This window comes from Actinia tenebrosa, unplaced genomic scaffold (assembly GCF_029948245.1).
Source record: "Actinia tenebrosa isolate PJP-AT-01 unplaced genomic scaffold, QUT_ActTen_1.0 PGA_scaffold8__29_contigs__length_14323225, whole genome shotgun sequence".
Taxonomy (NCBI): Eukaryota; Metazoa; Cnidaria; class Anthozoa; order Actiniaria; family Actiniidae; genus Actinia; species Actinia tenebrosa.
Window position 1 is genome coordinate 5,291,017 of NW_028292585.1, and position 13,015 is coordinate 5,304,031.

The 13,015-nt window shown below is 38.4% G+C and overlaps 1 protein-coding gene across 1 annotated transcript; it reads left to right on the forward strand.

Annotated features, from left to right (window-relative positions):
* The first annotated feature begins 2,849 nt into the window (after positions 1-2,849).
* On the forward strand, positions 2,850-4,798 carry LOC116308167 (uncharacterized). Its single transcript, XM_031718551.2, has 2 exons — positions 2,850-3,004; positions 3,170-4,798. Exons 1-2 carry the CDS (start codon positions 2,951-2,953, stop codon positions 4,025-4,027), a joined length of 912 nt encoding a protein of 303 aa, XP_031574411.1. The 5' UTR covers positions 2,850-2,950; the 3' UTR covers positions 4,028-4,798.
* Positions 4,799-13,015: the final 8,217 nt, after the last annotated feature.

Consider the following 13,015-nt stretch of genomic DNA (forward strand, 5'->3'; position numbering starts at 1 on the left):
TCTTACTCTGCTTGTTTGAAGTGTTTGGCACCCTTACCAAATAATCCAAAAATTCCGATTTCGCAAGCGGTCCAAGCGGTCGCCCAAGCGTGTTGTGGATAGACATGTCTTTCATCACTGACATCGTTGTGTCATGTATACCTTTGCAGCATCAGTTCCAAATATACTTCTCTTACATCATTAAGTACGACTTCGAAAAAAATTGTTTTTACAGAATCGGCCTATGTGATAATTTTTCAACTCAGTAACTCTCTTTAGTTTTCCCTGACAAATTCGACAAGGTTAAAGAAAAGTGTTTCAGATGGTGATCAATATTGTGTGCCCCTCCCACCAAAAGATACACTATAAGCGTCTTGTATATCATATTTCTTGATATCTTCCCGCAGTGTCCGCAGATCGAATTGCAAAGGTTTTTGAGGTTTTGCCAAAGATATTAAATAGTTAGGTGGTTTTTAGTTGGATCAGACCACGTATTATTACTGTACATCCTGTTCTGGCTAATCAACACGCTGTTCATCTTGCGACGTTCATTTGTAGTTAATTATTCATTCTTTACATTCATTTATTTATTTACTCATTCATTTTATTCATTCATTTGTTCGTTTGTTCTACGCGTTTTATCTGTAATATCTTACATTTAATATCATGTCTGAACGCGAAAGCCTCAAAGATACTATTGTTCATTCATTCATCCATCCATCCTTTTAAAAGCAATATTTTTCATTCATTCAGTCTTTCAATCAATCAATCATTCATTCATTCATTCATTCATTCATTCATTCATTCATTCATTCATTCATTCATTCATTCATTCGTTCATTCGTTCATTCGTTCATTCGTTCATTGTCATTTTCATTCGTTTTTCGTTCATTCGTTCATTTCTATTTGTTCAATATCCCATTATTTTTCTTCCTTTTTCCTTCCTTTATTTCACTTTCATCCATTCATTCCTAAGCTACTTCCAGACGAATGCCTTCCGGGAGCCGCTTGCTATAACAAAAACAACACAATTAAAAAATATATCTTTACCGGTTGAATGATCGAGCCTCGAATTTTGTAGCCGTCAATTAAAAAACTAGATTCCTAAATGCGATACTCGCAGAGTGCAGTCTGTTCCGATCGATTCATTATTGTTTTAACTTCGCTAATCCAACCTTAGATCTTTTACTAAATTATAAAAAACCTTGGAGGCATTAATGGTATTGTGGTATTAATTCATTTGAAGGCAAAAAATCTGTTTGTGAATGATACTTGTTTATATTTTTATTCTGGACTATTCATCTTCATCTATGTCTGCAATATGGTAGAATCTATTGATGCATTCTACCACAAAAGTCTAAAATAATGAAGATTAATTGTGAATATCAGAAAAGGTCAGAAGAGCGGGAAAAACCCCTTGGACTTAAAAGGAAACGCCGACACACAATCTGCATTGGAAAAAAACTTGTAAACAAAGCGCTTGCTTGCAACATATCCATATATGCAGCTACCGACCGTAAATGCAAAATGAAAACAAACTTTTGAACGGAAGGTTTTCAATGACTTTGTGTATTCTTACGCAATCTTTTGTAAATCTAAAAGCGTCAACCAAAGCATCAACATTCACTATATTAGCGATAGCAAACTACTTGAAATGAAGTCGAGGTGATGTATAATATTACAGCGTGGTCACCGAGTGTAAAAGGAAAATAAAAGCATCAGTCTGCGAATGATTGTTATCAGTGAGACGTCTTGAAGTAAAGTCCTATATCTAGGAATGACGCATACAATATCAACAACGGCTTCGTAAACTAAAGACATAATCACCTCAAAATATCACACCAAAGGACTAAACTTTAGCATTTGGTTTAGAAATGGGCCTCCATTTTCGTGACATGTGCCATTTAGAAGGATTTTAACTTGATCTTTTCTGTGTTATTTTTGCATTGTTTTGATTCGTTTGGTTGCATTTGATTGGCTTTCTACTAATTAATCATATTAGCATAATCACGTTCTTCGAGTGTGACATGAGTACAAAGGAATCTTATCCCGACAGACCAGCTCTATTTTAAGGAACACAATGGGGTCAAATTTCCACTTTTAAGGTCCCTAAGCACCGTCATTTTAAGTCTCTAACTTTATCACTGAACCATGCCCTGAAACGATTGTGTGTTCGGCCGTTCAACTCTCGAGCTTGTATTGAAAATATGGCACGAGAACGCAGATCAAGAAGTATAAAAATGAACGCGACAGTGTTTCTGGACTGTGTTGTTCTTTCCTAAGAAAACAGAGTCCAAATTGACAGGTCAACCTATCATCCAAATCGTGAAGTTATCAAATTTCCAAAGCGAAGCGTTAATTTATTGCACACTATCGAATATTTGAATCGTTCGTCAATCTTGCATGAAATCATGAACGTTTTCGTACGGGAATGATCATGAAACGTTTTAAATCGAGTCATAAAGGACAAGAGAGCACCTACTTGCATATTAAAGGACAAATAATCAAAGATTTATTTAGATTGACACCCGTATTTGCTCATGACATAAAGCATCCTGCTGTTACGTGTGAAGCAGCAGGGCGCTCGAGTCATCGAAGGGGGGTTTTGATGGCAAAACATGCATATTTCCAGTTTTTCCCGGGTTAAAATGCTAGAAAAGATACTCGAGTACTGGCAAAAAACTAACATGAGCATTCACATCAGGTTTATTTAAAATTTTTGTGAATCGTTGATGTTGGAGGAAAGCTATAACATGACTCGACTGTACTCGCAAGCCCAGCCTCTAATTTGACCACGTGGGATATGATAATGAATCCCCATGACAACAATGTCAATTTATGACAGGAAATTGACACACACCTCCTAGAATACATTTTTATCCGTGTGTTATTTCAGCAGATCAAATCAGAAGCAAAAAGGCATTCGAGTCACATCGTATCTAGTTAGAGTTTTTTGACGCGGAAAGAGGCCATGTCTACTGCGCTCGTATCAGCATTTTACGATGTTAACGATGTCGTTTACAAGGTGAGTCGATTTCAATGAAACTAACAATAGTTTTGTGGATTTCAATGGGTCATAAAACGTCTGTTTTAGACCAGGTTTTTGTTTGAGGTGATTATAACTACATTTAAAGTTTCTTAAGCCTGAGAGACATCACATAAACATGCTAATTTGCTTGCTCTTTTGTAGAACAACAAAAATCTGGGAAGCAGCCCCTTCGATTTTAGACCGAGGAATGATCGCCGTGTTGTAGCACCACCGAGAAGACATTCTACCAATTCCACGACACGACAAACTTCAACCAACCTTATAACGTTATCTAGTTTAAGTAATAAGCAAAGGGAACGATCACTGAGCTTGAGCACCGCAACTTCGATTCAGTCTGAAGACGATCCCAGACGAAACAGCCAAGGATCAAGTCGTTATAAAACAGAGTTGTGCCGACCATTTGAAGAAAGTGGTACTTGCAAATACGGTGATAAATGTCAGTTTGCTCACGGTGTGCATGAGCTTAGACAGTTATCTCGCCACCCGAAATACAAGACCGAACTTTGTCGCACATTTCATACAATTGGGTTTTGCCCTTACGGTCCGAGATGCCATTTTATACACAACGCCGAAGAGAAGCGCGCCCCACCTCCAAATAGTCCTCGCTCGCCTCCACCGCTTTCTCCACTCAATGGACCTCCATCTCCACCACTTACTGATCCATTATCACCACTGTCTACATCCCTAACACCACCATCGCCTTCTCCATTGTCCTTTTACAACGATGAGAGCCCTCTTTCTAGCCCTATTGACAGTCCTCTGCCGATGCCAATGTCTAGCTCTCCGTCTGTGAACAACGTCTTCAAATTTCCCTCACCAACTCAAGAGTATTCCCCAGTGATTTCTACCACTGCTGTAGGGTCTCCACGTTTCACTCCTTCGATTTCCTTGAAAACAGTGGAAGAAGAAAGAGATGATTTACCGCCAACTCCTCCTGAAGCGTTCGATGCATTTGGCCGTCGTCGCCTGCCTGTCTTCAACACGCTGGGCTACAACTAGTAGGAAACAGCAACATTCTGACTCGGAAAAACACAGAGCAATATGGCTAAGCATAATACTGAGATAACCAAACAGAACAAGCCCAAAGTCTGGTGAATCAGCTAAGGTGATAAAGCACGTTGAAATATTATAATATTGAACTTATTTTTATGATCGTCTTGTAGTAGAGAATATATATATATATATTACGCATTTATAGAAAAAAAATAAAATTAGTTATTTATCAAGAGAAGGCAACGGGAAAAATTAACAAAGTGGAAGAGCTTATGTTAAACATGAGTTTTTTTCCGAGCTAAGTCTTTTATATGCTTTTTTCATATCTATTTGTGTAATTTGCTATTGTACAGTGTAAGGCTTTCAATGGATACGGTACGCCAATTTAGAGGCTTTTCGTTTCTTTCTATTCTATATATATTTATATATATTATTTATTGTAACTTATAAAATTAACTCTGAGTATAACGGCTATTTTGTTACAAATTCCCTTTACTCAAGCCCCCTTAAATTCTTACTATATTTGTTACTGTTATGATAGATAATTTTCTTATTAATATATGTTCTATTTACAAGGTCTTGAGGCAGGCAAAATGTAACTTAGTTAATTTATATACCATTTAGAAGAATAACCTTTCGTTGGAAATGTAAATAAGTTATACTCTTTCGATTACAAATCACTACACAATCGTTTGCTCTCAAGCATAATTTTATAATGATACGACAACTGTAGAGCAATTTCTAAATTTATTAAATTAAAAGATGCCCATTTTCTAATTTGAAGTCTGCTCTGTTTATTCAATCTCGAGGTTTTTGAATTCGCGCAGCATGAAACAAATCGGTTTTAACTATTAGCTTGTGTTCTTTAGTTAAACTTGTTTTTTTATGTTTTCTATTGTGAAGGTAGAAAGAAAGGCTTACGAGAGAATTAAACGAGATTTCGGCAGCAAGATGGTGCTGGAAGGTGCTCGCGCTGGCTCGGCGGTTGCCGCACTAAGGTTTCATTTTCCCCCAACTTTACCATTGCGGTGACATTAGTTGGCAGAATTTTAAAAGCATGACAGATTCTAACCAAATTTGACCAATAAGAACGAATTTTCCCTTAGCCTTGGGGGCGACGACTGACATAACGAAACGCCAATACTTGATCAGAGTACGGTAAACATTAGGGATTTGATTACCTTACAATCTATTGTCTCGCAACGAATTACTCAAATATTATCCTGTCAATCAGGGTTATTTTAAACGCAAGCAATCTTATCTTCTCCGATTTATGAGTTCACTAAATTTGTAGACAAACTGGCTCTTTTGAAGAAGTTAGATTTGGTGAAATATTTTCACATAAAGGGCTTTTATGGAGCGTTTGTTTTTATCATGACGTCATGGACGTTGGGTGGGGATGCAAACCCCTGAAGTGCGCTGTGTTATGATATTTCTTTCGCTTCAGGCTCATCCATATGCATTTTTAGACCGTCTCATTTGCTTTACCATTGTTTTAGAATTCGAAACATCTAAAAGAACACCGTTTGAACTCGTTCATATTAAAGAAAATTTCCCAGGTCTATGTGAGCCGGGAGTTATTTTGTAATTCCACACGATAGGTGCCCAAAAAGGGCAAGCTGGTGCGGAGTTCAGAGAGCTGAAGCCAGGCTCTTTGTCAACCACACTATCCGTTTGTCTCCGTCAATTCGTCTCGAAAGCGAAACGGCAAAATACAAACAGATGCCAAGGTGAAAATTTGCGCAATTTCCATTCATTTGCTTTACGAATAAACCCCCCAAGAAATCGTTTATGAAGAGACTGAAACAAAGCGGTTTGACATGTACATGCACCAAAACTTCCTGTTGAATGAAAATCAGTGATTTTTCATGGAGGTTTTTTGGACACAATGTAAGAATGCTGTAATATAGACTGACGCAGCACTGCTTGTCGTAGCATTTCCGGTTCTCGATGAAAGCTTTAGCAATTTCGAAATCGTCACGCCTCCAAGGGATGTTTTTTCTCCTTTTCCGGTCTTTTTATTCACCAGAAAAGACCGATTAAAAATGAAATACAAGCCGTTCTCGAAGGCACAAAATTTCCCCCCCAAAAAATTTAACACAAAAAGACCTTAGGAGTTACTTCTTTGAAATAAGTAAGAGAACTACTGAGCTAGATATTTTGATACGATAATGCAGTGTTGTGGTCGAACGTGTATCAGAAAAATCTTCCAAAAATGTTTTTTTTACATGCATACATCTGTTTATCTTATACCTTTGGAATATTTGGTTTCCTTGAATGCTCTGACTATTTTGGCTTTGTAAACAATTGTGTTCTTTCCAATACTGAAGAGCTTCTCATTTACAAAAACAATTTTCTTGTGAACTGTCGTTGTAAAAGGAGATAATGACCAATTTTATTGATTCATGTTGTGTTAAGATTATAAACATTGAATTTGAAGTAATTATCTCGGTCTAAATATAGATAATTTTAGACCAAAAGGATGTTCGGTGTAAGCTTACTAGGTTTTTATTAACCTTTGACTCACAAACTAAACTGCTCGGTTCAAGAGGAAAATGGCTCAAGCTCCACTCAAAATGAAACTTAGAGATTATATTTCGTTAAAGTAACCATCTCTTGTCAGTCGGACTCAAAATAGTATGTATTCGTTCAAGAAATCTTTATCTTATCTGTCTCGCGAAAGGGGTTTGCGGGAATGCAAGGGCACTGCAGTACTCTTTGCAAAATCGTTCCAACTATTTGTAAACGACATTGGGCTACATTGTTCAAGGTTCAACTCTTACTTACTGTAGACAAATGGAAATAAATCGAAATATAAAGTTGGGGAAAAGGGCAAAAACCTTCCAAAAGCACCGGCGGAAATAAGATTGTTTCATTGTTGGGGTTCAGGATCTAAAGCCGGGGCTCTATTATTGTATAATCTTGCTTTATTTATATGATTCGGGACTTTTTGCTAGGTATTATTTACGGAAATGGCAATATTTTGTCTTTAGACTCAGGAAAATTTTCTCTTTGGCAAAGGCAGGTTTGAGTCAGTCCTCCCGACTCCCTGCTCCAGCCAGCTTTGCAAAGCGAACTTCTCGTCGAGATCAACTTTCTTCATCGTGTGTGTTGTTCTCGGAATACTTTAGGTTCTCGGCCACCCAAGCAAATAATAATGTTTTTGATTTGTTTATCTGGGTGTTTCGTTGCATTTCACAAAGCATTCGTGGGTTAAGGTTCTTGCCTCTCAGAATCTCGCCCAAATTGGGCCCTGCTTTGATTTTAAAATGGGAACGTGCCTTGTCACATCTACCACGGATTTCCCCCCTTCAAATGTAGGGGAGGGGACATGTCGTATCTCAAGTGCTCAAGGGATGCCCAGAGGTGCCGAAACTGATAGATACTATTGAAATATTATATTGTTGCGGACGATCCGAGCTTTGGCTCGTAGTAAAGTTGTTACTACCTCGACAATCTACACTCCTTACTAAAAATGTTATTTTTGTTACAACTTTTTCTACCAAAAATATCATGCTTTTTTACCAAAAATGGTCATGCTACTTGAATTTTCGTAACTCTTCAAACAATTTTTTCGAGGAAGAATGATTCAGAGGGAGAGAGATGGTCTCGCATTTCGTGAGATTTTGAAGGAAAAAAGCGTTACAGCAATACCTGTTCCGTGACCGTGTACTTGTTGGTTCAGGGGGGTCATGGGATGTGCCTTGATTTATTGCAGTTAAACTAAAGCTATACGAATAAATTCCAATCTCTTGCCAGTTCTCCATTTATTTTCATTTCGCAAGTGATTTGATTGATAACGTCTAATTTTCACGGTCTGCCAGCGAGAGCTGCGCAATCCGGTCCAGTAGTTTCCCAGACGTGCAGTTTGCACGTGATTATTACAATATAGCTCTTTTACAGCCATTTATATCCTCTACCAAGGGTAGGCTGGTGGGGGTGGGGGAGGGGTTTAGGGGACGGAAATTAGCCATGGTAATAGGGACGCACAAACTGGTTCCAGAGAAGACATGACAGATGTTAGAGAGCCGAGAGGCACGAACTTTTCTCGCGCATGCACTTCTGATATTGTGATTGATTCTTATCTTACCGGAAGTTGTTGACTCATTACCTTGTCTGTTTCCGGTTTGAATAGCATCGATGTCATTTCGATGAAGAGCGCTCTTAACTTATCAAAAGTCTGAGAAGCCAAAACTAGCTAAAAACTAGTTGAGCTGCGTCGGTGTTTCTAATAAAACAGTAATGATAAAAGGGTAAATTTCCCTCCTTTGCTCCGACGAAGGACTAGCGTCCAAGACGCCAGTAAGTTTGTTCATCTTTTCACGGTGTAAAACCTGCCCCTTTATCATTGCTGTGATCACAAGTATGAGAGGTTCTTGCGCAAACCGCTGAGGAGTAGAAGAATGAGCGTGACAAGCGTGTCATCTATTCATCATACAATCAGTTAGTTCTTCCGTTGAATCACCTTCCAACCTGCTCTCTCGCCCCCGGAACATCTACCAGGCTGCCTGTGGTGTATGTCAATCCTTCAGTTCCAAAAAATAAATTATTCATGAAGCTACCATACGATATACGCATGGTGGCTTAACGAATAATCATTTCATTTAATCAACTTCTAAATATATGTTAGAATTTTAGATAATTTTATCATAAAAAGCTTAAGCTCAAACTAACAGTTTTAAAACCTATCACGTGCTTGGAAGGGAGGGGGGGGGGGGGGGTTGGATGATGCCTAAGGTAATTTAGCATCGCAGAGGGAGTGTACGAGGAAACATGGCTCATTTAGGAAGGTTATATTGAAGGAAAAAAACTGCATAACAAATAAGGAAGTTGAGTTTAGAGATTCTAAATTATTGTCTGGGATATAGAGATTACGTGGGCGTCTAACCAGAATTCGCCTTGAAGGGGAACAGCCACGTTCTACCGGATGGTCTGGGTGGGTTCCGGTGAGGTAACTATAATGTCAACAATTCTGAATGCTGTTTATGAATAGATGAATTGATTAGGAAAAAATCAACAAAAACTCCGCACTTCTTGCGTAAAATCATTCAAAACAAATCCTTGACGCGACAAGTAGAAAGTGAGTGTTTTTTTGAGGATGATTTCGTTGTACATGAGATTATGCTTGTGTTGATAATCATAATACCGTGTCTAGAAACTTCCGGTCACCTTACCGGAAAAGCGCATGACACAGATCTTAATCAAGGTTAGAGATCACGTGCGAAGGAATGTCGCATGATATGACGTCATGGATTTTGCTGATATTTTTATTCGTGAAAAATATTTTGAGTTTTTTGCCTTGTGGGGAAGTTACGTCACTGTCCTTGGCTCTGAAGGGAGGTTTATAGTCGGGGGAAAAAATGCTAATTTTATAGGTTTTGCACCATCAAGTGACGCCAGCCATGTTAGATGCCAGGAACAATACAATCGTTTTACATGAGAAAGAATTCCCTAGCGGGAAGGGACTTCATTGTTTTGCCACCTAACCACAGGCAGTCCAAGCTGGATTATGGCGCCGGCACGTGATGGTGCGAAACCTCTTTTAAGACCTAAATCACAGGTAGCCCAAGCTTGGTTTCTGTGGTGTCCTGTTATAAGGAAATGTATGGAGATTCATCAAAAATTTCAATAAAATCATTGGAACGTGAAATAAAGCCTCGAAATGTTACCCGATCATTGAGAAATAGCACTTCTTTCGCTCTGCGTGGTTATTCTTTGAATTTAGCCCGTTTTAAGATTTTTTTCCCCACCAGTAAGAAATAAGAGAAGGTTGGAAACTCGAGTCCCAAAAGCGAACCATCACGGGTCTTTGAAACCTCGTACGTCTTCGAATTTCCTTTCCAGCGCCAAATTTTAGTCATAATCCTTCTCTAACATCCCTATAGAACCGAGAAAGTCGCATTAGAGACTAGTCTTCGCGTTTTTAAGCCATGAAATTTGCCTGTATTCACTTACTACCTCTCTTGTTCTGACCCGTACTTGGAGCTCACTGTACACCAGTTCAACGGATTTCTTTCGGCAACCGACCCGAGGTCACGCCGGAAGTCTTCGTATCGTAAATGCGGATTGGATTTGGATATAGTCTTTCTTCGAAATTATGGTGAGTGTTTTTTTTCAACGGCCTAAGATACAAAAGTATTTAACTTATAATTTCGAAGAAAGACTATATCCAAATCCAATCCGCATTTACGATACAAAGACTTCCGGCGTGACCTCGGGTCGGTTGCCGAAAGAAATCCGTTGAACTGGTGTACAGTGAGCTCCAAGTACGGGTCAGAACAAGAGAGGTAGTAAGTGAATACAGGCAAATTTCATGGCTTAAAAACGCAAAGACTAGTCTCTAATGCGACTTTCTCGGTTCTATAGGGATGTGAGAGAAGGGTCATGACTAAAATTTGGCGCTGGAAAGGAAATTCGAAGACGTACGAGGTTTCAAAGACCCGTGATGGTTCGCTTTTGGGACTCGAGTTTCCAACCTTCTCTTATTTCTTACTGGTAGTGGAAAAAATCTTAAAACGGGCTAAATTCAAAAAATAACCACGCAGTTCAAAAGAAGTGCTATTTCTCAATGATCGGGTAAAATTTCGAGGCCTTATTTAACGTTTCAATGATTTTATTGAAATTTTTGATGAATCTCCATACATTTCCTTATAGCAGGACACCACAGAAACCAAGCTTGGGCTACCTGTGCCTAAATTTACCCGAAACAAAAACAAGAAATTGAGAAGAAAAGTAATGCATTTGTGACAAATTATGTTTTGCTCAGCACAATCACTCATCACTTCATGAAATGTGGAGAAAATCGATTACATATAAAAATCGAAACAGCAGGTTTTGACGGAGTTGCGTGATAACTGTAAAGTAACGCATGGCAGCATCGTGACAGTTAGAAATGATTTCCGGTCTGAACCAATCAAGAAAACACAAAGTAACAAAAATGAAGCATTACGAGTGTCAGTTTTTGTTCGACTTTGGTTTCTCAGAAAACAAACATACGAACGAAGCAAAAACGTGAACCACTAATTAGCGAGGAAACATATAAACAAACAAACAAAAATAAACAAGAAAGAAAACAAGAAAACGGCAAGTAAACAAACAAATACGCAAACAAACAAGAGAGAACTGATACAAATAAACAACAACAAAAATAACGAGAAAACAAACAATCAAGCAATAAAACAAGGAAACAAACAGACAAACAATTAAGCCATAAAAAAGGAGGAAAAACCAACAGAAAAATAAAGATAATTAGACGAAAGCTAACAAAAAAAAAATGAACAAAAAGCTACGTTTGCAAAGATAACCTCAAAGAGATGACTAGGTATCCTAGTGACGGAGCTTAGGGCCAAAAATGCTTTTTCCTGCGCCTCGTGGTTTCGGCCAGACACAAACCGCTATTATCTGTCGTATTATTCAACTGAGTTCAATTTTAGAAACTTACCATCGTCAAAGGTTCAAGATCTATAAAATAAATTGGATTTTATGCTATCAACATTACGAAGTTTAACCTAGGAGTTTTGTCGTTTCCATTTACTGTATATTACTGACTGTATTGAAATAATATTTTGAATAATTTTTGAACTTGAAACATGAAAATTGGCGGAGTACTTAGGACTTTAGGACTAAAGAAATGGATGGATGGATGGATGGATGGATGGATGGATGGATGGTTGGATGGATGGATGGATGGGTGGATGGATGGATGGGTGGATGGATGGGTGGATGGATGGGTGGATGGATGGATGGATGGATGGATGGATGGGTGGATGGATGGATGGGTGGATGGATGGATGGATGGGTGGATGGATGGATGGATGGATGGATGGGTGGATGGATGGATGGGTGGGTGGATGGATGGATGGGTGGATGGATGGGTGGGTGGATGGATGGATGGATGGATGGATGGATGGAGGAATTTTGAGTCTTTAAGTTCAAGTTTTACATTTTTCAAGGGAAAGATGCGCTTCTTGCATGACGAATTAACGCCTTAACACTAAGCCGGTCCACGTTGATTCAACGTTTGCAATTCGTTCATATTTTTAGATTGTATATAAATATAAAATATTGGACGGTCTTGCAAATACTTTGACAATGACAACTGAATAGCTTTTCCCAATTCGGTTACCATAGCAATGATTTTTGTGGTTGCTACAGTGACCGACGGTTAAAGAAACGACGTCTTCTTCGATGGCGATTTAAATTCTGCTTTCTTCCAATTCATCACGCTCTACTTTTTACGTGTTTTACCGCCATTGATCATGGCAAAAAAAAACTTGTTCAAAATGATTTGGCTGATCTCTATAATTACCTTAATTCTGTCAGGGTTCGAACCTAACCTTTTTGCCCACTAGCAAACAATTGAATTTCTGTTTCTTGACAAAAAAAATTGGTCAGATCCGAAAAACATTTTCTAGCAAATGATTGCTAATAGATTATTTTCAGCTACCAAAGTCAAGAAAAGCACTATGGGACTTTGGTATAGTTTCTAGTCAGCTAATTGCGAGCTCGGTCTGCTTACTATTGTCTCGGGTTTTACAGTTCTATAGTGCTGTGGTTGATGTTTGTATGCTCTCATAGCGAGAGATATGAATCTGTAATAACGAGGTCCACGAGGTCGGGCTATCATCAAAACTAGACTATAATTATAGCACATAGCTGCACGTTTCATGATATAAATAATATGAAGAAAGTCGCGCACGAATTTGGCGCTCAATCATTGAAATTTTGTTTACCAAAACTCGCGACAAGGAGATATCCAAAGCTTTTTACCGGGAAATACGCTTTTAGTTAAAGTTACAGTTGCTACATTGCCTTCAAAAATAAATTTATGTAGCGTTTCTTGTGTCGTGTGCTTTAACGAAGTAAGCCAAAGATATCGACTAGCTGTTTTATCGCTGTAAGTACAAAGGCTCACAGAAAACTGCATAATTTTCAAGAGAATATTTACGATTTAGTCGTTTCAAGTTAATATCTAAATATCTTTTTACAGTTCAA